This window comes from Trachypithecus francoisi, unplaced genomic scaffold (assembly GCF_009764315.1).
Source record: "Trachypithecus francoisi isolate TF-2019V2 unplaced genomic scaffold, Tfra_2.0 Lachesis_group13, whole genome shotgun sequence".
NCBI classification, from domain to species: domain Eukaryota; kingdom Metazoa; phylum Chordata; class Mammalia; order Primates; family Cercopithecidae; genus Trachypithecus; species Trachypithecus francoisi.
In genome coordinates this window covers 45002905-45030531 of record NW_022681458.1, presented here as the reverse complement: position 1 = coordinate 45030531, position 27627 = coordinate 45002905, and the positions used below count along the sequence as shown (strand labels likewise).

Genomic DNA, 27627 nt, shown 5'->3' with positions numbered 1-27627 from the left:
CCTTCTTTTTCTATATTTTGGATTAGATTCAGAAGGAATGGTACCAGCTCCTCTTTGTTTGCCAGTATTTTATTGAGGATTTTCACATCAATGTTCATCAGGGATATTGGTCTAAAATTCTCTTTTTTTATCGTGTCTCTGCCAGGCTTTGGTATCAGGATGATGCTGGCCGTATAAAATGAGTTAGGTCGGATTCCCTCTTTCTCTGTTGATTGCGATAGTTTCAGAAGGAATGATATGAGCTCCTCTTTGTACCTCTGGTAGAATTCGGCTGTGAATCTGTCTGGTCCAGACTTTTTCTGGTTGGGAAGCTATTAATTATTGTCTCAATTTCAGAGCCTGTTATTGGACTATTCAGATATTCAACTTCTTCCTGGTTTAGTCTTGGGAGAGTGTTTGTGTCCAGGAATTTATCCATTTCTTCTAGATTTTCTGGTTTATTTGTGTAGAGGTGTTTATAGTATTCTCTGATGGTAGTTTGTATTTCTGTGGGGTCGGTGGTGATATCCCCTTTATCATTTTTTTATTGTGTCTATTTGATTCTTCTCTCTTTTCTTCTTTATTAGTCTTGCTAGTGGTCTATCAATTTTGTTGATCTTTTCAAAAAACCAGCTCCTGGATTCATTGATTTTTTTTTGAAGGGTTTTTTGTGTCTCTGTCTCCTTCAGTTCTGCTCTAATCTTAGTTAGATTTTGAATTTGTTTGCTCTAGCTTCTCTAGTTCTTTTAATTGTGATGTTTGGGTGTCGATTTTAGATCTTTCCTGCTTTCTCTTGTGGGCATTTAGTGCTATAAATTTCCCTCTACACACTGCTTTAAATGTGTCCCAGAGATTCTGGTATGTTGTATCTTTGTTCTCATTGGTTTCAAAGAACATCTTTATTTCTGCCTTAATTTTGTTATTTACCCAGTAGTCATTCAGGAGCAGCAGGTTGTTCAGTTTCCATGTAGTTGTGTGGTTTTGAGTGAGTTTCTTAATGCTAAGTGCTAATATGATTGTACTGTCATCAGAGAGACAGTTTGTTGTGATTTCTGTTCTTTTACATTTGCTGAGGAGTGCTTTACTTCCAACTATGTGGTCAATATTGGAATAAGTGTGATGTGGTGCTGAGAAGAATATATTCTGTTGATTTGGCGTGGAGAGTTCTGTAGATGTCTATTAAGTTTGCATGGTGCAAAGCTGAGTTCAAGTCCTGGATATCTTGGTTAACCTTCTGTCTCACTGATCTGTTGAATATCAACAGTAGGGTGTTAAAGTCTCCCACTATTATTGAGTGGGAGTCTAAGTCTCTTTATAGGTCTCTAAGGAGTTGCTTTATGAATCTGGGTGCTCCTGTATTGGGTGCATATATATTTAGAATAGTTAGCTCTTCTTGTTGAATTGATCCCTTTACCATTATGTAATGGCCTTCTTTGTCTCTTTTGATCTTTGTTGGTTTAAAATTTGTTTTATCAGAGACTAGGATTGCAACCCCCGATTTTTCTTAGTTTCCATTTGCTTGGTAGATCTTCCTCTAGCCCTTTATTTTGAGTCTGTGTGTGTCTCTGAACGTGAGGTGGGTCTCCTGAATACAACACACTGATGGGTCTTGACTCTTTATCCGATTTGCCAGTCTGTGTCTTTTAATTGGGGCATTTAGCCCATTTACATTTAAGGTTAATATTGTTAGGTGTGAATTTGATCCTGTCATTATGATGTTAGCTGGTTATTTTGCCCATTAGTTGATGCAGTTTCTTCATAGCATTGATGGTCTTTACAATTTGGCATGTTTTTCCAGTGGCTGGTACTGGTTGTTCCTTTCCATGTTTAGTGCTTCCTTCAGGAACTCTTGTAGGGCAGGCCTGGTGGTGACAGAATCTCTCAGCATTTGCTTGTCTGTAAAGGATTTTATTTCTCCTTCGCTTATGAAGCTTAGTTTGGCTGGATATGAAAGTCTGGATTGAAAATTCTTTTCTTTAAGAATGTTGAGTATTGGCCTCCACTCTCTTCTGGCTTGTAGAGTTTCTCCAAGAGATCTGCTGTTAATCTGATGGGCTTTCCTTTGTGGGTAACCCGACCTTTCTCTCTGACTGCCCTTAACATTTTTTCCTTCATTTCAACCTTGGTGAATCTGACAATTATGTGTCTTGGAGTTGCTCTTCTCGAGGAGTATCTTTGTGGTGTTCTCTGTATATCCTGAATTTGAATGTTGGCCTGTCTTGCTAGGTTGGGGAAGTTCTCTTGGATAATATCCTGAAGAGTGTTTTCCATCTTGGTTCCATTCTCCCTGTCACTTTCAGGTACACCAATCAAACGTAGATTTGGTCTTTTACCAAGAAATAGTCCCATATTTCTTGGAGGCTTTGTTCATTTCTTTTTACTCTTTTTTCTCTAAACTTCTCTTCTCACTTGATTTCACTAATTTGATCTTCAATCACTGATACCCTTTCTTCCACTTGATGGAATCGGCTATTGAAGCTTGTACCTGTGTCACACAGTTCTCGTGTCATGGTTTTCAGCTCCATCAGGTCATTTGGTCTTCTCTACACTTTTTTCTAGTTAGCCATTCATCTAATTTTTTTTTCAAGGTTTTTAGCTTCCTTACGATGGGATCAAGCATCCTCCTTTAGCTCAGAGAAGTTTGCTATTACCGACCTTCTGAAGCCTACTTCTGTCAGGTCATCAGAGTCATTCTCCGTCCAGGTTTATTCGATTGCTGGCGAGGAGCTGTGATCCTTTGGAGGAGAAGAGGCACTCTGGTTTTTAGAATTTTCAGCTTTTCTGCTCTGGTTTCTTCCCATCTTTGTGGTTTTATCTACCATTGGTCTTTGATGTTGATGACCTACAGATGGAGTTTTCATGTGGATGTCCTTTTTGTTGATGTTGATTCTTTCTGTTTGTTAGTTTTCCTTCTAACAGTCAGGTCCCTCAACTGCAGGTCTGTTGGAGTTTGTTGGAGGTCCACTGCAGACCCTGTTTGCCTGGGTATCACCAGCAGAAGCTGCAGAACAGAAAATATTGCTGCCTGATCCTTCCTCTGGAAGTTTCATCCCGGAGGGGCACCCGCCTGTATGAGGTGTCAGTTAGTTGCTACTGGGAGGTGTCTCCCAGTTAGACTACAGGGGGGTCAGGGACCCACTTGAGGAGGCAGTCTGTCCGTTCTCCAAGCTCAAACACCACGGATGGAGAACCACTGCTGTCTTCAGAGCTGTCAGACAGGGACGTTCAAGTCTACAGAAGTTTCTGCTGCCTTTTGTTCAGCTATGCCCTGCCCCCAGAGGTGCAGTCTACAGAGGCAGCAGGTCTTGCTGAGCTGTGGTGGTCTCCGCCCAGTTTGAGCTTCCGGGACTGCTTTGTTTACCTACTCAAGCCTCAGCAATGGCGGACGCCCCTCCTGCTGCCAGGCTGCTGCCTCACAGGTTGTTCTCAGACTTCCGCACTAGTAGTGAGCAAGGCTCTGTGGGCGTGGGACCTGCCGAGCCAGGCTCAGGACATAATCTCCTGGTGTGCCATTTGCTAAGACTGTTGGAAAAGCGCAGTATTTGGGCAGAAGTGTCCCGTTTTTCCAGGTACCGTCTGTCAAGGCTTCCCTTGGATGGAAAAGGGAAATCCCCCCAACCCCTTGTGCTTCCTGGGTGAGGCGATGCCCTGCCCTGCTTCAGCTCACCCTCCGTGGGCTGCACCCACTGTCCAACCAGTCCCAGTGAGATGAACCAGGCATCTCAATGGGAAATGCAGAAATCACCTGTCTTCTGTGTCGGGCACGCTGGGAGCTCCAGCCTAGAGGTGTTCCTATTCAACCCTCTTGGAACAGAATAGCCTAAAATCAGTATATTTAAGAGGGCATGCTAAATGGGTGCATTGGAGTTACATGTGTTAACATGGATGAATCTCATAAAACAATACTATATACTGTTTAGGGATACATATAAATTTATCTTTTAAAGAATAGGAATGATACATTCAGCAAAACAGTTAACTGTAGGATAGAAGGAGATTTGGTTGGGACAGGCTACACAGAAGCTTTCAATTTTAATGGTAATTTTTTTTTTTTTTTAAGTTCAGGGGTGGATAGATGGGATGATGGCATATATGTCTGAATGATTTCCAGCACTTTTTAAACTGTTTTTAAACATATGTCAGTTTGAGTTTTTTGGCTTCACTCTAATTTACCATTGGCCCCACCACTGGGATTTCAACATTGTGTTAGCTGCCTGGCCCCTATAAGCAACTGCATTTGTGACCTTAATTTAGAAGTTAGGTAAGTGCTTGGTTTACTTTGTTTTTTTACAGTTAATTTGTTGTTGAACTATAGCATATATACTGAAAAGTACACAGGGCACAGCCTGATGAATTTTTTATAAAGTAAATATAGCAATGTGATCAGCACTCAGATCAAGAAACAGAACATCCCCAACACCCAGTACCTTCTTCCAGTAACTGTCACCCACAAGGCCAATTAACCATCCTGATTTCTAACACCCCATTCAAATTTTAACAGTTGCTGAAAATGTCCAGTAGCTACAGTGAAATAGATGTTTGCACTTTACAGATAGGAAACAAGATATTGAGAGATGGAACAGCTGATTTAAATAAAATTTTGGATGAAAATTTTCCTTATTTAGGGGTAGGTTCAGTAACGTTAATTGTTGTGTGTGAAGCGTTTGGGGATAAGAGGAAGCAAATGTGGAAAAATACATAATTTGGAGATTTATGAGTATATATTAAATGATTTTGTCCTCCAAAATGATAATTTTCTTTAAAGAGAGACTTGCGAGTATTGTCTTTGTGAATTAGTTTTAAGATATAATTCAACATGTAAGAATTCCATTCAACTTTTGAAATTTTGTGTCAGTGAAACAGAAGACTCTATGCCTGTTCCCCGCCCCTCTCCATTCTTCTGGTCTGATATGTCTGCTTCTTGTACATTGACAGTTCTAATTATACACATTCAAAAGGGTTTTGAATGCCAGGTACCACAATTCAAATATATTAGCAACAAATTTTTGAATTATATTAGCCACAAAATCTCACTGTTATATTCATGGGTCATGTCCATTTGGAGGCCTATAAGCACTAGAAACCAAATGAGTTATCTCAGCACATTTAAATGGCTACAGAGTCTAAATTATTTTTTTCATGATTAAACTTGGGATTGCTTTTTGCAAGTTTTAAGGATTCTTTGTAATTTTTTTTTTTTTTTACAACTTGACCTTTTTTCCCCCTTCTGGAATACATAAATATGTGTAAATATATATGTTTAAATGTCTTTGTTTTTCATTTTTTCTTATTTTTGTTTTTCCTCTAGATAAAAGTTAAACAGCTAGAAGAACAAGTACAGTCTTTTACTGACACCAGCTTACAGAATGATCATCTACGCAAGATGAATAAGTCTCTACAGACTAAATATGCTCAGGTGTGATTAATAGCTACAAAAGCAGATTGCTGCTATATTTCATTTTTAAGAAATTGTTTGATGTCTTTTTCCCCACTTTACCATAGAATCCCAGAAAGATAAATATCCTGTCACTTGACTCAATTTAACAAACTTTTTTTCAAGCACCTAGTACATACAAGGTTCTGGTAAGCCTCAGAAATTGTAAAGATACCTGAAGCAGGATTGAGACATTCAGCTTGCTTATTATAGTTAGGAAATGTACTCCATAAACTTTATTATGAATAGAAAGTTATGCTTTTCAGAAAAATAGATTGTATTACTGAACATTTATAGGGAGCATGATTATGAGTAGAAGCAGTGAGAAATGCTTTCATAAAGGCAGTGCTTTTTGAACTTGAGCCTTACAAATTTTGGCAACTGTGAGGAACAAATATCCTTGTTTTTTTGAATTAAAGGCAAACTCAGAACTCAGTGCCAAGAGGGTACACCTGCAACAGGCAGATGCTCACCTGAAAGAGGTATTGGTAATGAAAGTGCTTACTTGTCAGCATGGTGGCTCTTGAGGCTAAAAACCTTTCATAGGTCACATAATATTTTAACAGATGAATAGAAAAAGTTAAGCAAGATAACAAAAACATTTAGTGAAGAACATACCTCAGGAAGGTGTTACCAGAAGAAAGTGACTCATTTCAATTATTTACAAATTTAACATGCATATCATTAGGTTATTTTTTAAATTGTTAAGTCTTAATAAAAGCATATTAACTTCTGTGTCTATGATATTTGTGTATCTATACCCCTGGTAACCAAGGAACTAAAATATGTTTTCTTTTTTTTTTTTTTTTGAGACGGAGTCTTGCTCTGCCACCCAGGCTGGAGTGCAGTGGCCGGATCTCAGCTCACTGCAAGCTCCGCCTCCCGGGTTTACGCCATTCTCCTGCCTCAGCCTCCCGAGTAGCTGGGACTACAGGCGCCCGCCTCGTCGCCCGGCTAGTTTTTTTTTTGTATTTTTAAGTAGAGACAGGGTTTCACCGTATTAGCCAGGATGGTCTCGATCTCCTGACCTCGTGATCCGCCCGTCTCGGCCTCCCAAAGTGCTGGGATTACAGGCTTGAGCCACCGCGCCCGGCCAATATGTTTTCAAATGGAATACTCATAGGATTCTAACCACTTGACTCTGCTGATGAGTGATGAGGTCACAGAGTTGTTAAAGGGCCTCATTAGATGCGCTCTCTAACAGAGGCTCTCTGACAGGGAAGTTGGCGTAAGGTCTGTTTCTTTGCTGGGTCATATTTTACAGTGTGATCTCTTCACTCTGAAAGCGGAGAAACACATTTTCAAATATATTTTCCATTACGGCTCCTTCTAGAACACTGTTAGTGTTGTTTCTCCTAGTAAAGTGGCTATTCCTTGAAAAATAACTATAGGTTTAGCTGATTTTATTGTTTTTATTAATAATTGATGATGCCTCTAAGAAAAAGAAAATCTCCAGAGAGGCCTGCATCTTCAAAATCCCCTGAAATCTCTAGGTCCCATGTAAACAGTATAAAGGAGAGAACGTCATCAGTTGGTTTGCCTAGTGTTCTTCCAAACTCTACACGCCATGTGAGCTTTGCACCTAACCTGCCTTCTGTAAAAACATCTCAGGATATTGGAGACTCTAGGATCTCTCTAAAGACTCTTTTGAATGCTATTAAAACCATGGAGGGAAGACTGGAAGGCAAAATAGAGATTCTTGCCTCAAGACCTTTAGTAAATGATGAATCACCAAATTTTCTTAAACGAGACTCGGTAAGTGAAGACCACACATTCAATCTTCAGGAAATTTTAAATGTATACAAGAATGAAGTATTAATCCAGAAAGATAATGCTTGAAGATATGAGTAACTAGGAAATAAGGTTCTTCACAAACAGAAAAAAGACTAATATAGATTGAAACCATTATCCTAGCCATCACATAATTAGTTTTAGACATAGAAAATTTGACATAACAGTAACTACTGAGTTTTTTGTATAATTTTGATTTTTTAAAAAAGTCAAAATTTCTACCTAATCTTAACATTTGAGCTAAAATGCTTGGATAAAGCCTCATTTTCAAATAGAAATAAATTATTTCAAGAAACCCCAAGAAATTTAACATTGGAAAATATTTTCTTGAGAAAACTTTTATTAGAGCATTCATCTTTATCTGGTATTTAGAAATAGAAAATACTATAGCTTATCTTCTAGAGTGGGCTACTATTACTGGAAGGAGGGCTGTGAGTGTGAGTTGTCCAGGTCCGTGGCGTTTTGAACAAAGAATTGAACAAAACGCACCAAGTGACGAAGGAAGCAGTGAAAGCAGGGATTAAAGCGATGAAAACTCCATAGGGTGTGGAGTTTTCTGGGTTTCAAGTTTACAAAGTTCTCTGGGTTTTAAGTACACCTTTTGAGGTCACTGTGGCTACCCTCTTATCTGGATGAAGGATTTGGCCTGTGGCTAATTAAAGGCTGAGGTGAATTGATGCCCTGTGCTGAGGAAGGGATGGCCCATGCTCGGCCTGTGGCCAATCCAAGGCACTCTCCCTTTCCATCTGAGGCATGGTGGGAGTGGGAGGAGTGTAGGGGGAGTAGTCGCCTTTGATCCTTTGCTACTCGCTGGGGAGATGGGGTTTTTCCTTTTGGTGTAGCTTTTGGAAGTTGGTGTTAATTGGACTTAGGGTCCCTGTCCCCAGACCCAGGTGTTTTCTTTTGATCCAGCTTTGGGAAGTCAGCAAAAATCGGCCTCACTTTTGCTGACCCAGACCTTGGTGTTTTTCCTTGATTCAGCTTTAGGAAATCAACATGAATTGGCTTTAAGTTCCCTGCCTCCAAACCCTATTCTCCCGCCTCACTACTATTTAGATGTCTTCCGTAAACATCTAGTGGCACTTTTGCATTTATATGTGTGTGTGTGTGTGTATACATACTGATAAATATACACTTAAAAAACTGGTAGAATTTTAAAAATGATATTCCTGTATACTTTTCGAGAACAAAATTCAGTAGATTATCAGGACCTGTAAGTTGCCATCCTTTGCACTTTTCTAGGATCCTTTTCTTTAGAAAAAGTTAAGTATTTTAAATGTTACAGGTTCAAGTTCAAGGATGTTTTATAATGTTGAGGTAGATGTGGGGAAAAGACATCCTCCTTTGTTACTACTGGGATTATGAAACAGTACAACTTCCTATGGAGGGCAATTTAGCAATATTTATCACAACTTTGAGCCGACAGTTGTCCTTCTAGGACTTTTTCCTACCGATATTCTGGCTTGTACACATGGCATATGTACAGGGCCACTTACTGAAGTACTGTTGGCTAATAGTGACAGAGGAAGCAACCAAAATCTCATCAGTAAGAGACTGGCTAAATAATAGTTTGTATCCATAGTTTTGCAATATTGCTTTGACATATATATATAAATAAAATTAGGTTTAAACAATAAAAGTTCAGAAGAGTATATGTAGTATTTTACTATTTGGATGTAAAAGAGGTGGGGAGATAAAGAATATATACATATGCATTCACTTGTATAAGCACAGACTGTCTAAAATGACATAATAAAATGGCAACATTATTTTTGAGGAAGGAAACTGGGTGGCTGGGATGTTTTTCACTTACTCTTTTTGTACTTTAAAAATAATGTGGATGTACTACCTATCCAAAATAGTTTTATGAACGTTTTCTTTTCAACAAAACTGAAAGCAGAGAAAAGATAGTCTTTTAACAAATGGTGCTGAGATAATTGGATATCCATATGCAAAAACAAAATATCTTTGCTCCATACCTCACAAAATATATAAAAATTAAAATGGATCATAGATCTAAATATAACCCTGAAACTGGAAAACTTTTAGAAGAAAACGTAGAAAGAAATCTTTGTGATCTTGGATTACACAAAGACTTATTAGATTTGATATCAAAACCATGATCCATAAAGGGACAAAAGCGATAAATTGGAGTTTATCAAAATTGACAACTTATACTCTTCAGAAACATGAAGGTAATGAAGAGACAAGCTACAGACGGGGAAGAATTCTTTGCAAATCACATATCTGATTAAGGCCTTGTTTCCAGAAGGTATTAAAAATAATTTTTAAAATTTAAATACTAAGAAGAAAACCTAAGAAAAAGAATAGGCAAAAATTTGAACAGATAATTTCTTCAGCAAAGTTATGTGGCTAGTAAGTGCTTGAAAAGAGGTTAAGCATCAGTCATTAGGGAAATGCAAATAAAATCACAGTGAGATACTACCACACACCTATTATTAGTACAGCCACTTTAAAAAATAGTTTGGGAATTTCTTTAAAAGTGAAACATACTACCACCATGTGACCCAGTCAGTGCACTACTGAGTATTCACCAAAGACAAATAAAAGTATGTCTCCACAGAGACTTGTACACAGGTGTTCACAACAGCTGTATTTCTAATAACTTAAAACTGGAAACAACTTCAGTGTCCACCAGGTGAATGGATAACTAAATTGTGATGTCCCTGCAATAATACTAAGCAACAGAAAGAACTGTTGATACATGCAGCAGATTGAATGACTCTCAAAATAATTACACTGAGTTAAAGACGTTATTCCAAAAAGAGTGCATACAATACAATTCCATATAAAATTCTAGAAAATACAAACTAATCTATTGTGACAGAAAACAGATCAGTGGTTACCTGTGAGAATCAGTAGGAGTGTGGGAATAGAGAGAGACAGAAGGGGGGAGATTACAAAGGAGCATAAGGAAACTTTTGGAGATGATGGAAATGTTTAATATCTTAATTGTTTCAAAGTCTTATGCATGTGTCAAAACTTATCAAAATGCACACTTTAAGTATATGTAGCTTATTGTATGTCAATTAGACCTCAGAAAAGGTGTTAAAAAAGAAAAATCATATATTACCTATTCAAAAATGTATTAAATGTTTAAAGTAACTTTTTTTTTTTTTTTTTTTTTGAGATAGAGAGTCTCGCTCTGTTGCCAGGCTGGAGTACAGTGGTGTGATCTCAGCTTGACTCACTACAACCTCCGCCTCCTGGGTTCAAGCAGTTCTTATGCCTCAGCCTCCCAAGTGACTGGGATTACAGGTGCCCGCCACCACGCCTGGCTAATTTATTTTTTTTTAATTTTAATTTTAATTTTTTTTATTTATTTATTTGTTTGTTTGTTTATTTATTTATTTGTTTGTATTTTTAGTAGAGATGGGGTTTCACCATGTTGGCCAGGATGGTCTCCATCTCCTGACCTCATGATCCGCCCGCCTTGGCCTCCCAAAGTGCTGGGATTACAGGCGTGAGTCACCGTGCCTAGCCTAAAGTAACGTGCTTGAAAGGACAGAACTGTAGAAATAGAGAACAAATCACTGTACATCAGTGTAGTGTGGGAAAGAAAAGAGAACAAATTAGTGGTTGCCAGAGGACAGTATGAGTTTTTGGAGGGAAGCGCGAATACAGAGATAGCACAGGGGAATTCTTCTCTGGTGATGCAACAGTTCTGTGTCTTGACTGTGGGGGTGGCAGTCATGTGAATACGTAAATAGGATCAAATTGCATGGAACTGTGTGCATACACATGCACACGCATACACAGATGAATGAAGGTTGAAAAAATGGCAAAAATGGAATAAATAAGTAATCTAGTTAGTCAAGTTAACAATAGTGTATGCATGTCAATTTCCTGGTTTTGATGTTGAACTACAGCAATATGAGAAGTCAGCAAAAGAAGCAGGATGAAGAGGCCGGGCTTGGTGGCTTACGCTTGTAATCCCAGCACTTTGGGAGGCCGAGGCAGGCAGATCACATGAGGTTAGGAGTTCGAGACCAGCCTGACAAACATGGTGAAACCCCTTCTCTACTAAAACTACAAAAATTAGCTTGACGTGATGTTGCACACCTGTAATCCCAGCTACTTGGGAGGCTGAGGCAGGAGAATCACTTGATCCCAGGAGGCGGTGGTTGCAGTGAGCCCAGATTATGGCATTGCACTCCAGCCTAGGTGACAGAGCAAAACTCAGTCTCAAAAAAAAAAACGATGAAGTGTTCGTTGGACTCTGCACTATTTTCGCAACACTCTGTGAGCCTAAAATTATCAAGTAAAAAGTTTAAAAAGAGTAATATTTAAAATAGTATGATTATCTGAACTGATGGTGTGGCTCTACCAAAACTGTTTCAAGGATATGAGGTTCTAATACTGTACTTCCAGTTAGGATTCATTCTGCTGTAACACTATTTTCTTGACCCTATTTAGTACTTACACATCTTTGCTTTTATAATGTTTGTGCATTTACATTTTCAAAAGGAAGCTAGCCTCATAGTAATTTCTTTCCCACTTTACATCTCAGCTTCATAGATAGTCTTATTCTCCCTATTCTTGTGTTTTCATGGAGATTAATATATTAGGTTTGTCTATGTTTATTCACGCAGATATTTTTATTGTAGTTTCCTTTAAAGAAATAAGCAGCTAATAAAGATGGGTTTTATTTATAGTAGTGAATAAATATATTTAAACATTTAAAATTTTGTTTCTAAATTTCCATGTCTTATTCTAGTCACTGATTTGTAATGTTATTTATTGTTTCTTTTTTCCTACTTAGGTGAAATCTATTCTTGAAAGAAGTAAAGAGGAGCTGTCCCGAACAGTGAAGTGTCGTAATGCGGCCCTGAAAGAGAGTCAGAAGTTGAAAGAAGACCTCGAGGCTGTGGAGGATAGAGAAAACAAGAAGGCAAGGAATCAGTCCCTTCTGACCGTCTGTCACTGAGAAGAAGCACTTATGAAATCTTTCATGAGCTATATGTTTTGCTTTCTTGCTTCCATTAGTAAGAAAAAGGATTGATCAGGGGAGGATTTCTTTTTTTAGAGAAAAGATAATTTTAGAATAGTTTAAAATTTTTCCTTTAAAAATACATTATACATATATATATAACTTTCAATGTTTTTTTTTAACTTTTTGTCTTAAATACTCAAAAGAGAAAGTTCTAATTTTTTCTGTTGAAACACATCTGATCTTGGTAATAATAACCTTTATAGTTATGTTTTATTAATGTGATATAAGATTTCTCTGATGCTTTCTCCTTAACAGTGTGTGTGTGCTTAGTGGGAATAGAGGTCACATCCCAAACTTCTCTTTGTCAGTAAGTGCTAGGTTTTGTCTCTCTGAGGAGGGCTGTGAGTTACCTCATTCTTCAGCAGCTTCTGCTTTTTCTTACAGTCTTTTTTTCTCAGATAATTCCAATGCATTTCAGATGTATTATTCTCACCTGACCCCATCAGAAGTCAGCTGAGAGGGCAGCCTGGCACCACCTCTGTGCTGGTTAATGTGTATGCTGTAACATGACCATAGTTGGGAAGCTGCAGAGTTCACCATAGGATCTGGGGGTCAGCTTTTCTTTTTCTCAACAATAACTTAAGAAACCCCCTAAAAATAAAATATACTTTAATTATTCCCCCTAGCATCCTACTGTGCCTGCTTGTCTGCTTTCCATACTGTTTCCTGGGAGTAATGAGATCCACAAGCAGAAGAGTAACCAGAAAGGACCAAATGTCTTTGTGTTGTTTCATTTTCTGTTAGGTGGGAAACTTTCAGCGACAACTGGCAGAAGCTAAAGAAGACAACTGCAAAGTCACAATCATGTTGGAGAATGTGCTGGCTTCTCACAGTAAAATGCAAGGTGCTCTGGAGAAAGTACAAATAGAGCTTGGGCGGAGGGATTCAGAGATTGCAGGCCTCAAGAAAGAAAGGTACCTGTGGTTTTTTCCTGTCACTGGTATTGCTGCATTGTACTAAGGAGCAGTGTCAAGTCAATAAATGAAGTCACTTTACGTAGCTTCCTTTACAAAAAAAAAGAAAAAAAATTGTAAAATGATATGTTTAAAGAATTACTAAGTTAGAGAAAATTTAGAATTAGAAATAAATATTATTTCCAAAAATTCAAAATGCCCCTATTGTGTAGTGATGTGAAGGAATTTCTAGACTATATATCCTAGAAATTCATTAGCTGTACTGTTGTGTTACCCTTGCTTTCTGCACCATGTAAACCTACTTCTGTTCTTGCTTCTACAGAATAGTAATTGTCAAGATAATGGAAACTAAGTACATACTTTAGTTTGAATTAATTATCCATTTATTACTATCCTGTTTCAAGATTAATAATTATTGTAGGTGAATCATCCTGAGAACCACTTCTTGCCATGTTTTATAAGTAAATTCCTTCATAGAATGTTTCAAAAATTAAATAAAATTTCCTTTTATTAATAAAAATTTATTCCTCAGTATAAACGGTCTGAGTTTAATAGGGCATATTGCCTCTATGTTATGAAAGAACAAGTGAGTTTTCTTTTTTCTTTTTTTACGTTACATATTGTTTATCTTTTAAAAGTTGCCTTTGCATTTTTAAAACGTCAAGGGAATGGCATTAAAAATACTATCCACAATAACTTTATAAGTGGCTGTTATATGTAGATGCAAAAATCTCAACAGCAAGCCAATCTTTGTAAAGGCAATATATTTTTTACTAGTGACATTTCCTAGTGATATATACGTATGATGCTATTTGAGCTTCTTAGAAGAAAAGTGTTCTGTAACTCCCAAATGATATCATTCCTAGATGATTCTTTTCTGTAATCACTCATTTTGTGCCTTTTATTTTTAGGGATCTCAATCAACAGAGGGTGCAGAAGCTAGAAGCTGAAGTGGACCAGTGGCAGGCCAGGATGCTTGTCATGGAGGACCAGCACAACAGTGAGGTTGGGGCCAGGCTTTAAAAAATGATAACATTGACACGTTTAGTTTTACTGGGATACTACTGTTTTGGGGAAAATAAAGTGAAACAATCAGGTAAATGTTTTTTTCAATCAAGTCTGAGTTTTGGACAGTGACATATCTGCAAATGGGGAATTGACCTGTCTTACAATGAGTCACTTATTGGCAAACCGGTACCACAATAATGACTAATCTCTTTGTCTTATATGGTCTACGTTTTTATTCATTTATTAATGCACAAAAAATTTCAGAAGTTAATGGGCTTAGAAAATATAATCTGTCAGAAACAGCTTGAGTGATCCCACTATTAATAAGGAGTCACCTACACACACATGTGCTCACAGGTATATGTACATACATGCATACGTATCTATACGCACATATGTAAAATACACATGGATATTTCATAAATAAGGGTTTTTTTCCTGTAAGAATCTATAAGGAACGGTGGACAGGTTTTTTCTTCAAGGGAGTGAGACCAGAAGGTCATAGGATCAGGAAGGGGAATTTAGTTTAAAATGTAAAAAATTAGGATAAATTAAGCTGGGTCTGTTTTCCAAAGCTCTCTGGTGACCAGTGGAGCATGCCCTTCCCATTGCCTTCTAAGTGTTTACTGAGCAGTGTCTCTAATAAGTTCTCATTCATATATGTATATACATACATATATATTCCAGGCACCTGGAATCTTTGCTTCTGGTTCCAACTAATTATTGTTTCAATGGCACTTGATGATAGAATGTGAGGAGTGTTTACACAGTGTTATGGACTTCTTGCATCTGTCTGTTACAGTGGAATTGAAAACATGCTTCTCTCTTTCAGATTGAATCTCTACAAAAAGCTCTAGATGTAGCTAGAGAAGACAACAGGAAACTTGCTGTGAGTCTGGAACAAGCTCTCCAGACAAATAGTCATCTGCAAACAAAGCTAGATCACATTCAGGAGCAACTGGAAAGCAAAGAACTTGAGCGACAGAATTTGGAAACCTTCAGGTAAGAGCAGTATAGTCACAGTAAAATTAGGGAAGCACCTCTGGAGGAGTAAGTCACATTCACATAAATGGCTCATTCACATAAATCAGTTAAACTCTTTTCTCCTACTTTGCCCTAGTACTTCCAGCAGAGCCATGTTAAGAACCAGGCATAGCTGAGCACCAGCAGGTAATAGCTGGCTAGAGCATGATCATTTGACTGTCCTTCTCAGCTCTTCCTTCATCCACTATCTAGCTGCTGCTTTACTCAAAGGTTAAATGAAAACTTAAAGAATATTGGTTAGAAGGGACATTTGCGTGTTTCTATGAAGGCTTTCCTATTAACAGCTTATATGTCCTTTAAAGGCATGATTTAGACAAGAAAAAACATCAGCCTGGGTGGAATGCCTCCATCTAAACAGATGGTAAGCCATTAAATGTTTTCAGTTTTGACCCGAGATTACTTAGATCAGATCTATCCAGTTCAGGTCAAATGACTAAAGTTTTGCCTTAAATTATACCTAGGTAAATATTTAGATATTAATAGCATCCCATGAAAATGTATACCTAAAGGAAATGCAGTGTGCACATAGATCTTTATTCCTTTATAAATATTTATTTATTTATTTATTTGAGACTGAGTCTTGCCCTGTTGCCCAGGCTGGAGTTCAGTGGTGTGATCATGGCTCACTGCAGCCTCTACTTCCTGGGCTCATGCAGTTCTCCTACCTGAGCCTCCTGAGTAGCTGGAACTACAGGCATGTATCGCCACACCTGGCTAGTTTTTTTTTTTTTTTTAAGAGATAGGGTTTCTCCATGTTGCCCAGGGTGGTCTCAAACTCCTGGGCTCAAACAGTTCACCTGCCTCAACCTCCCAAAGTGCTGGAATTACAGGCATGAGCCACTGTTCTCAGCCTAGATACTTATTCTTTTCAATTAGTGAGCATGTTGACACAGGAAAGAGGTATAAGCTACAGCAGAGATGGTATTTTCCAGATATATAATCTCTGCAAATTTTACATTCAGCTGAAATGTTACTGCCTTAAGACCGTTCCATATTGTGTTTATGTAGTTTTTGGCAGCAGCATTTAAAACTCTCCAATGTCAGTTTAGGTAATTATGATTTAGACAGCTAGTAATTGTTTCAAAGCCTGAAAATTATTTAGTAACTATAAAATGTAGTCCCTGCCACTAGTGCTTAAAACAAGCAAACAAAACCAAAGGAGAAAAAAATATAATTAGGTCATTTCCAGGAAAAGTATGAGGTGAGAGTTAGAGGTCTCCTTGCAGCATTTGCTTCAGGATTTACCTTTATGCCACTGCTTATGATAATAGTTTGTATTTTCATCAAGGATGAATCATGCTTTACTTGAGATCTTTGAACCTCCTGAACTCATATGCAGAACTGTATTTATCAGTGCACAGGGTTAGGAAGACAGAGCAGGTTTTGGAGAACTTGTTGGGTTTTAGGTACAGTTATTTAATTTAGACTTAGAACTGTAGGCTTAGTTCTAAGAAGAGGCTACTATTTGGAATTCATCTCCATAAAGATAAAAGCTAAATGCGAGGCACGGTGGCTCACACCTGTAATCCCAGTACTTTGGGAGGCCGAGGTGGGTGGATCACGAGGTCAGGAGATCGAGACCATCCTGGCCAACATGGTGAAACCCCCTCTCTACTAAAAATACAAACCTGGGTGTGGTGGTGCATGCGTGTAGTCCCAGCTACTTGGGAGGCTAAGGCAGGAGAATCGCTTGAACCTGGGAGGCAGAGGTTGCAGTGAGCCGAGATCATGCCACTGCACTCCAGCCTGGGTGACAGAGTGAGACTCCATCTCAAAAACATAAAAAGATAAACGCTAAAGCTTTGGTGTGGGTTAGACTGCCATGGGAAAAGTATATAGAGAGAACTAAGGTCAGAACTTGGAGATGTGCTGCATTTCAGGTAGAAGGCGAACAGAGGCCTCAGAAGGATACAGAGAAGGAGCATTTAGTGGAGGTAAGGAAAGAATCAGTAGAATGTAGTATCACCAAAGTCAAACACAAGTGAGTCAGATGCTGCACAAAGAGACCAGAGAGGAAGCCACTGGGTTCTGCAACAGGTATCTACCAATCATCCTCCAGATGGCCAGTTTCTGTAGATATAGAAGATCACAAGGAGTAAGTGATTGATGAGGAAAAGCAGGCAAGGAGGACAATGGTGAAGATAAAGAAGGTCAGATAGCAGCTCAAGAGTATAACATGAAGAAAAGTCATTCTGTTGCTGTCCTGTTTTTGGAATGGGAGGAACTGGACCATGATTAAAGATTATGGGAAAGAACTCGATCGAACTGGAGAAAGAGGAAGTAGAAGCGGAAGGGTTATCTTTAAAGATGAGATTGGATATTTCTTCCTTTGGGACTAGAGGGAAGCAGAAGCTGGGTGAGTCTTCAGAAGACTGTTGAGGAGGCTGATTGGTAGATGGTCTGCGATTTTCCTTAGGAAAAAAAGAGCAAGATGAATACATTCTAGAGATCTGCTGTATAACACAGGGCTATAATGAACAACACTATATTGTATGCTTAAAATTTGTGAAGAGGGTAGACCTCATATTAAATGTTCTTACCACAGTAAAAAGAAGAAGAAAGTAAGAGTTGAAGTTGAAGTGCTATGTGGGGGCTCAGGGCAGAGGTAGAGACTTAAGAGAAATTTTAAAATTTAAAGTTAATAAAAAATTTAATTAAAAAATCTAAAATTTAGAATTTGAATTTTTAGAGCTAGATGATGACAGTAGTTAACATCTGTTACATGCTCATGATATGTTGGGTAATATGCTAAGGACTTCACATGCATTATTTCCTTTAGTACAAACTATTACCCCCATGATGGTGGTTACTGTTATTATTCCCATTTTGAAGATAAGGAAACAAGCAGGGGAAGGTAGTGTACCATCCTCAAGGTCAGACATCATCTTACTAGAGCTGGGATTAGGATCCAGGCAGCAGCAGGCTGACTCCAAAACTTATAGTCTTAATCATTTTTATATAAGCACAATAAATTTAAAGGCAATTTAGAAAGTTATAAGAAAATCAAAATACAGCACTGTAAAAATGATGGTTTTGTTCCCTTTCTATAGCTCCATGAATTTTTTGCTCATTTTTCAGATTGAGGTGGGTATGAGGAGGAGTGTGGGAATGTAAGAAATAACCACAATTATATCCAGTGACTTCAGGATCTCCATCCCTTTATGCTGTGTCTTGAGGACAGGTGTCAGCAACTTTTTAGATGTGATGTACCAAAGTGTATTGATACATTCCTGCCGGGGTACTGGAGGGACAGTTGAAGTTACCACCTGCAAGTCTCATGTATAGACCAAGTCACTGAATGCTGCCAAGTGGAGAAACTGAATCCATTAGTAGATGTGCTTTTACAGACACATGGAGAACATGGATATTTTATACAAATAAGAGCAAGAGATGATCAGGAGGAGGGGGGGGGAAAATGAAGATGATTTCATGACAGGACAGGCTCCTCCTATCCTTTGAGAAAGAACCAGTAACTCAAGAGTAATCATACAGTAAGTCATTATCAGCTGGATCAGAGAATGTTAAAGCTAGAAGAAGCCTAGTAATTGCTTAAATCTATTTAGTCCCTTTTGGAGTCACTTATCCTTTTAAAAATCAGAAGCTATGGACTCAACTACAGTCCCTCACACACACACACATTTTGCATATTATTTCTGGGAATCCCAGCATCCTCAGAAGATTAATCATGGGTCTTGACCAAGGAGTTCAAGTTAGGAATGCTGATCTAATTTAAGGCTCTCAGTTTAAAGATAAGGAAACAATATTATTACAAGTTAAAACTTGAGTAGTAAATAGCTGCTAGCAAAAAGACATCATCTTACTAGAGCTGAGATTACAATCCAGACAGCAGCAGGCTGACTCCAAAACCCATAGTCTTAATCACTTTGCTAAAATAATGGTTTTGTTTGAAAAGACAAAGGCAAGAGAAAAGATAAAAGCAAATATCTCTTAAAGTATTTTCTGCTTCCTCCAATATTTTTCTTTGATGTGAGTTTTTTGCTCATTTGGTTGGTAAAATGAGTTAATTGTGCCTTAGCCTCCTAAATAGCTGGGATTACAGGCACCCGCCACCATGCCCAGCTAATTTTTGTATTTTTAGTAGAGGTGGAGTTTCACCATGTTGGCCAGGCTGGTCTCAAACTTCTGACCTCAGGTGATCCACCTACCTCATCCTCCCAAAGTGCTGGATTTACAGGCATGAGCCACCTTGCCCGGCCTGTTTGATGATTTTTACGTAGAATTAATGTTCTTTCATGCTACAGGTAAGTTCACTTCTTTTTTCTTCTGTTAGTGAACTCCAAATTAGGTTCACCAGGCTACTGATAGGCTGCTTGTTTATAAATCACATACCTTTTGGAGAGTTGCACACTCCCCTCCAAAACTTTCTTACCTCCTAAAATGATTTCTAAAGGTGACTTATCACCTCTCTTCTTCAAAACAGAGACCGGATGACTGAAGAGTCCAAAGTGGAAGCAGAATTGCATGCTGAACGCATAGAAGCTCTAAGAAAGCAGTTTCAAACTGAGAGAGAAACTGCAAAGAAAGTGGCACAACGGGAAGTGGCTGAGGTATAGAGTCATAAGGAAAGTTTCTCTCTTGGTGAATGCCTCTTAGGAGGAAAAGCAGCTCTAGGATTTCAGAGAATGGCTGCAGTTGGCCTTTGACTCCTCTCGTCCCCCTTTGATCAGCAGGCCAGATGTAATTAAGACCTCTCTGTAAAGCAGCACACAAGAAAAAAGTTTCTGACATAATTCTCTGCCCAGCAAAGGTGGGCCTTGGTGGGAGATTTTCCATCACAGAGTGATAAGCAAGAGGGATAGAGGAATAAGGAGACTGCCATGTGATAGACAGAAGAGAAGTCATCTGTCTTCTCAGTTGACTTAACTGGCATCTATTCTGCATCTACCATGTCCTGAGAGACACAGAAAACAGTAGAAGATATGGTCCATGCCCTAGTGTGTGCCAAATGACCCTTGTTTGGGATCTCTACTCTGGACATGAGACAAATAGGGAAAACATCAGAGAACTTTCTTGGGGAGCAGAGGCTGTGTACAACTTTGAAGGAATTCAAAGTAAGAGAAAGTTTATTTTAGGCCATTTGGTTGATAGAAGAAGGGAAGCTTAATGAGAGTACAGGATTGAGACTAGCGGAGATGGCAGGACTGGACACCTTACGAAACAGCACAGGCCAAGCTTACTTACAAAAATGAACAGGACATGCAAGCAGATGAAAAGTAACCTCTGTTGATAAGAGCAGAGACTTTGGGAAATGTTAGAGAAAGAGTGTTAGCTTAAATGGGACCACCTGATGGATGGCCTTAGTTATAGAAATGTTGGATGTGAACTCAGGTAGAAATGGAGCACTGTGGGTTTCTGAGCAGGGGGTGGTATGATAGAAGCATAAGTTTAGGAAGGTTAATGTAACAACAGAGGACAGTAGAGGATAATGAAGAGAAACTGGAGGCATGGAGACTCAAGAAAACTATAACAGTTAATTTGAGTATTAGATGATTAGGGCCAAGCAAAGTAGTTCAGTTGAAAATAGAAAATAATTAAGTCAGAAAGCCCATTTTAATAGAAAAATCATCAAACAGTCCGGGCAAGGCGGCTCATGCCTGTAATCCCAGCACTTTGGGAGGCTGAGGCAGGTGGATCACCTGAGGTTAGAAGTTTGAGACCAGCCTGGCTAACATGGTGAAACTCCATCTCTACTAAAAATACAAAAATTCGCTGGGATTTTTTGCCTGTAATCCCAGCTATTCAGGAGGCTGAGGCACAAAAATCGCTTGAACCTGGGAGGTGGAGGTTACAGTGAGCCTAGATGGCGCCACTGTACTCCAGCCTGGGTGACAGAGGGAGACTCCGTCTCCAAAAAAAAAAAAAGAAAAAGAAAAAATTATCAAACAGACATTAAATGTTGTATCCTGGAGAGGGAGGGATTAAAATAATTCCTTGGTTGGCATGGCTGGTCTATGTTTCACCAAATTTGTTACATTTAGTAGTTGCAATTGACAGACGATTCACAAAATCAAACTCAAATAATGGTATATAAAACAATTTTGTGAATTGCAAAGCACTATATAAATACAAATGTTATAAAAAGCAAATTCTTTTTATAGAAGAATTAGGGAACATAAAGGTGTGCTAAATGTAGAAATGTACCTTTAGTCAGAGATCATTGTTAAGAATACTTACAGCTGAGTTCAGTGGCTCATGCCTGTAATCCCAACACTTTGGGAGGATCACGAGGTCAGGAGATCGAGACCATCCTGGCTAACACAGTGACACCCCGTCTCTGCTAAAAATACAAAAAAATTAGCTGGGCATGGTGGCAGCGCCTGTAGTCCCAGCTACTGGGGAGGCTGAGGCAGGAGAATGGCGTGAACCTGGGAGGCGGAGCTTGCAGTGAGCTGATAATCGTGCTACTGCACTCCAGCCTGGACTACAGAGCGCAACTCCGTCTCAAAAAAAAAAAAAAAAGAATACTTACAAAATGAAATCCTTTGAAGAAGGATCAGTGACAGTGAGGGAGTGACAGCAGTGAGAAGTTGGCAGCAGCAATGGGCTCACAGAGCACTGCCTGAGTCCCAGCTCTGCCTCTTATTAGCTATGTGTTAATTTACTGTGTAAGTAAGTGACTTAATTTCTGAGTTTCAGTTTCCTCAGTCATAAAATGGAAACTATCACAACTGTTTTTCAAGTTTATCTTGAGAATTAAATTGGAAAACATTTGTAAAGAAATTATCACATTACCTGAACATAAAATCACTACAAAGTAAATGATAGTTGTTAGTACTTATCCAGTTTTAGAAAGGCTGTGATTGAGGTAACTGGAATATCTAACAGGAAGTTAGTTGGGCAGTAATAAAAGACTGTAGTGTAAAGTTAGGATCTAAAAGAAGGAACTAGTGTAGAAAGAAAAGGTACGGATATCCTTGACTTCACTCTTTGCTGTGTTAAATGCTACCAGACATAGAGAATACCACCTTCCTGTCTTCTCCCTTCTCAACTGCCTCCTCTTTCTAAAGTTTTCACGTGGCAGTGGTTTAAGGGCATATTAGAAGGATGGGAACTCTGTAAAATTATTTAAGTAACTACTATGCAGTTTTTTTCACGAGATAAGTTTGTTAAAATCCTTGAGAACAAAAAGCAAAATTATAAAAATATATGCCATGACAGTCATTAACTTGACAGATATTTATATAAACTGCCATATAATTCATTTTCATTTCTTCAGAAATGCGGTTGCAAGTGACAGAGAAGAGCTTATAGCATGATAATCACAGAGTAATTATTGTGTGTGCCAAACTACTTCTTTCTCTATATGATCTTACTTAATGTAATGTAATTGTTATTTGTATTCTATGAAGTAGGCTATACACACACTGTTCAGATGATGAACCGGAGGCTTAAGGTAGTTAATTGCCCCAGATCATTCAACTAGTAAGTGCTGAAGGTGATATTTGGACAGAGGCCTGACTCCAAAGCCATGCTCTTAAAATGCAAATGATGAATATACATTTATATTCTTTATTCCAAGAAAGAGTTTGTTCTTCAGTGATAAAAATTATGAAAACCACTTGGTCTGTTGCTCCATAAATCTGCTTAATCAGACATTATTATTGCCTCACTAACTCTCCTTTTTAAAAGAAAATCCAAAGATAACAAAATATAAGGACAAAACTACGTAAGCTTCTCTTGATGGAAAGTAAAAATGTTTCATTTTTTTCCCTTGTGTTTTAAGCTGAAGAAAGCCCTTGATGAAGCTAACTTCAGATCAGTGGAAGTGTCCCGGACCAACCGAGAGCTGCGACAGAAACTTACAGAGCTAGAAAAGATACTAGAAAGTAACAAGGAGAAAATAAAGAATCAAAAGACCCAAATTAAGCTCCACTTGTCAGCTAAGGCGAATAATGCTCAGAATATAGAAAGGATGAAGGTTGTATGAGAAACCTCTTCTCACTTCCTGGATACCCTATGAGGATGTAGGCAGTCAGTGGTGTCTGGGGAAGATAGGTTTTAGAACCCTACCAGCCCCACGTATTCTCTGGGAATTATAGCCAGTTGCCTTTGGGGAGACTTTTTCAGTGGAGACGCTGCTGTGTAAATGTTTGATTTCTCATTTGCTGCCAGTGTCACATTCTGGTTCCCCATCTGTCCCTTCCGTGTTGATTGTACTGGACTCTGCTCTTTGGGATCAGTGGGCCAGATGGGAAAGAAAGCTCAGCAGGAACTGGTAACTTTGGGTCTCATATTGGAATCTTTCTGTCATCTTATAGGCAAAAAGAGCAAGCCAGTTTTTCCACTGATCATCTTTTGATGTTATTTTCCATTTACTTTTAGCAAATAGAAAAAGAATTGAAGCAAATGGAGCTAATTAAGGATCAATATCAGAAAAAAAACTATGAACAGGTAGATGATTTCCATACACTCTGTGTTTACCTTTCATGCAAAATCTCAGACTTGGAGGGGCTTCACCAAATGTCTCCGTCTTTGTATCCTTCCAGTCTTTGAGCATCCAGAGATTTGTGTGTGAAATGACTAACCTGCAGAAAGAGATGCAGATGTTGGCCAAGAGCCAATATGATGCCTCCGTGCGGAATAAACAGCAAGAGCTGTGCCTAGAAGCAGAGCGGAAAATAAGGCAGGAGCTAGAGAATCGGTGCCAGGTAAAAGGTTTCATAAGATTCAACTTAAGGATTATCAGCAAATGACATGTGCCAAAGCCCAACAGTATTGCACCTAGACTTTCTAGAGTCTACAGAAGACAACACATATTTACAGGTTGTTTATCTTAGCTAAGTCCTTAGAATAATAGGATCTAGGAAGAAGACTGTAGTTTGAATATGGCAAATGTACTCCATTTTCAGTTTAATAAAAGTAATGTCAGGTTTTAAAGAACATCTAGGGCTTACATGTGCAAAGTATCAGTTACTAAGTAAGACTTCTGAACTGAATTCCATAGCCTTTCAGGAACTTTATACACCTTGTTTCTTCTCCTAGCACAGATACACCTGTTGCTGTTATAGGACTCTTAGGTATTCCTAAATGAATAAAAAGCATAACGTCATATCACTGAAAAGGGACTTCAAGAGATCACTGAGCTCTTGTCTTTCAATAGGGTTTGTCATGAGAAGTATCTCTCCAGTTCTGAAAAGAGATATTAATCACTTTCCTCCACAGAATCCATAAATAAAAAATCAAAATGTGTAACCATATCCACATATGTAGATATGTAGACTATAGGTTAAACTAAAAATAACAATTTTTATGTCATATGTCGGTAGCACCTGAAGTTAGAAGGCACTCCATCCTATTTTCATATTTGGTTGCCCATTTATTATAACAGTGAAGCATTTGGTTCCTTATGGTATGTTGGAAGTTTATACAAATCTTTGTATTACATTTTCAGGAATTGGAAGAAACTATCAGACACCTGAAGAAATGTAAAGAGGCAACAGAGAATAAGCTGAAAGAAGCCAGTGTGGAATCAGAACAGGTGAGCCAGACCCATGGACGTAAAGACTTAGACGTTTCCTTCAACGCAACAACCCTGAAGCAACCCAAGTCAATGTGAAATCCTTCATTAACAGAGTTGTCAGGAATGCAACAGGGAAAAACCAATAACTTCCCAAATGTAGTCTCTATTGTAAAGAAGTGACTTTTAGATTAAGAGTCTGTGTCCTGATGATAGATGAGAGATAACACAATGCTAAAGTATTAAACCCGAAGTCCAAATCTCCCTACTAAATATGAGGAAAAACCAGCATATGTGTGGATTTTAATGCGTTATTATTTGACATAACCCTAATGAAAGTGGATGCTCTTTGTTCAATCAATCAATAACTAAAAAAGTAAAGTAGACCCTATTTAACTAATTTGTGAATTTGCTTTTTCTATTCTAAAATTAGCCTTTTAGGGGGTATTTCAAATCATACTTTTTTTTTTCTTTCTTTGAAACGGGATCTCACTGTGTCACCAGACTGGAGTACATGGCATAAGCTTGGCTCAGTGCAACCTCCACCTCCTAGGCTCAAATGATCCTCCCACTTGAGCCCCCCAAGTAGCCAAGTAGCTAGACATGGTGGTGTACCGTGCACAGCTAATTTTTGGTGGAGATGAGGTTCCACTATGTTGCCAGGCTGGTCTTGAACTCCTGGACTCAGGTGATCCACCAGCCTGGGCCTCCCAAAGTGCTGTGATTCCAGATGTGAACCACTACACCTGGCCCATGAACTACTACATTCTTAAGAGTTCATATATTTTTTCATTTTCAAAGCCATCTTGTACCTTCATTCTTAATTTTCTCCTGGGTCCTCTCTTACATTACTTCACATCCAGGAAACATTAACAAAGGCATGGAAAGCAGCAAGTCTGCATGCATTGTTTAGCCCCTCCCTCAGAAATTACTCTCATACATAGGTTGTTAAGTATATTGTGCAAATAGGTTGCAAAGAACATGCAGTCAGAATTTGGGTCTTTTAATTTCTAAGTAAAAAATCTCTGCAACTAATACACAAAAAACTTGTAACTCTTTCTTTGTGTCTTTTAATGGTGATATTTATATGTTCAGATAACAGCTAACCTGGAAGAAGCCCATCGCTGGTTTAAACACAGGTTTGATGGTCTACAACTTGAGCTGACAAAAAACCGGTTGCAGAGGCCTGCTGGGGAAGACAGGTGGCAGGAAAAGGTAAGATTAAGACATGGATGTCTTAAGCAATTTTCTATTGGTTGCTTCTCAGATTTCTAATTACTAAAGTTCTCTCATCATCTTGATACTCTCTCTGTTAATCTTTAGTTTCTTTACACTAATGCTAGCAAACCAGTTAATTTCTTTTTCTTACAAAGTTCTACCTGTCACAAACTTTTTAGATTAGAATCACCTGTCTTCATGAATACATGACATGTGTAGAGGCAAAACAGGTGCAGATTGCTGCAGTTACCTTTGAACAGTCAGTGTTAGGTGTGTTTTCTTTCCAACAGGACCAAGATGTAAAACATGATGTCATGTCCAACCAATCTGTTCTGCATCGATGGGAGAAAAAACAGAATCTTAGGCCTATGCCTAAGAAGTATCATTCTGAGGTACAGAGGAAGTGATGTCCTTGACAAGGGAGCTTCTTTATGTGTAGCTACACTCCCTGATTCCACGAGCCCAGCAGCCAGGGCTGGCCTGTTTCTAGAGTCATAAGAACATGAAGTCTTTGATGTAGGCTGAAGATTTTGGACCTGAGTTTATCATTTTATGAACTATTATATCAGTACAAAGCTACCCCATTTTTTGGTCCCTTTTTGCATTTTCCACCCAATAAATTTATGTTAATTTGTTTTATGATAGGAGATGGTGTTCCATGATTCTTGTCTGTTTTTCTAATAAGTATATGAAAAAGCTTTTAGCAAGGTTCTAAATGATATTGCTACTAAACGATATGATATTTTGCTTCAATGAAATGTCCTACTCTAACATGCAGTAGATAATCCCTGAAAATAGAATTGTGTGAAAAATGGTAAAGACTCCTCTACTGTCCTGCAAACTGACACACTTCTGTGTTGGGTAATTACCAGCGTATCTTTTAAATGACTAATATCTCTATTCTCAAAGAAGACATTTCAGATATTATATTTACAGCTTCCTTGGTCATTAAAAAAGTTACAGAATGCAACAGTCTCTTCTTCTCAGGGAGACTATGCCTGACCAACATAGCTCTTCCTTACTATAGTTAAGGAATAAGCTCATCTTCATCTTTTTATTTCAGATGTTGAGTGGTGGATTAGGTAATCCAGATTTAGCATATGTAAATGGCTGGCATAATACCTGACTTAATTAATACTCAAGTAATCATAGCTGCTGCTGACATTATCAGGACCTAAATCAAGTAAGCAATAATGAAATTGAAAATAATATCAAATATAAGACTGTCAAAGGTTGATGAGCCTACTACTCAATATCTGATAGAAAAAAACAAAGCTAAATTTATCACTTACTATATAGTAAGGGATAATTGTTGTTCAGGCATAGTCCTCCTTGAGCAGAGCAGACTGTTAATCTCATGTAGGTTTTTTGGGAGTATAGAATTCATATTGACATCTGTAGAAGTGTAGTTACTGAAGTGAGACTATTGTTTATTGATTCACATTCAGAAGCATGTTAATTGGAGTGGGTCCATTTCTGTTTGTTTGACTTTAGGAATAAAGGACTCTTGCTGGTTTTCAGGCTTGTAAAAGCAGGTACAAAAAGGCAAGTTGGCCAGTTCCAGTGACTCATGCCTGTAATCCCAACACTTCGGGCGGCCAAGGCAAGCAGATCACTTGAGGCCAGGAGTTTGAGACCAGCCTGGCCAACATGGTGAAACCCTGTCTCTATCAAAAATACAAAAATTAGCCAGGTGTGGTGGTGCAAACCTGTAGTCCCAGCTATTTGGGTGAAGCACAAGAATCGC

General features: G+C 38.4%; 1 protein-coding gene across 3 annotated transcripts in view; it reads left to right on the top strand.

Moving 5' to 3' along the window:
• Nucleotides 1-27396, top strand: part of CCDC150 (coiled-coil domain containing 150) — a 95485-nt gene extending 68089 nt beyond the window's left edge. For 2 of the 3 annotated variants that reach the window (XM_033230783.1, XM_033230782.1), the window contains 12 exons: nt 5288-5395; nt 11988-12116; nt 12963-13132; nt 14044-14137; nt 14973-15142; nt 19626-19752; nt 22929-23123; nt 23528-23596; nt 23692-23853; nt 24597-24683; nt 25758-25877; nt 26171-27396. In XM_033230783.1, the coding sequence (XP_033086674.1) occupies nt 5288-5395; nt 11988-12116; nt 12963-13132; nt 14044-14137; nt 14973-15142; nt 19626-19752; nt 22929-23123; nt 23528-23596; nt 23692-23853; nt 24597-24683; nt 25758-25877; nt 26171-26287 (1548 nt within the window). In that variant the 3' untranslated portion in view covers nt 26288-27396. Of the gene's footprint in view, nt 1-5287; nt 5396-6468; nt 7169-11987; nt 12117-12962; nt 13133-14043; nt 14138-14972; nt 15143-19625; nt 19753-22928; nt 23124-23527; nt 23597-23691; nt 23854-24596; nt 24684-25757; nt 25878-26170 lie in introns of those variants that run through there. The other variant, XM_033230784.1, reaches the window with a different exon arrangement.
• The last annotated feature ends 231 nt before the right edge of the window (nt 27397-27627 follow it).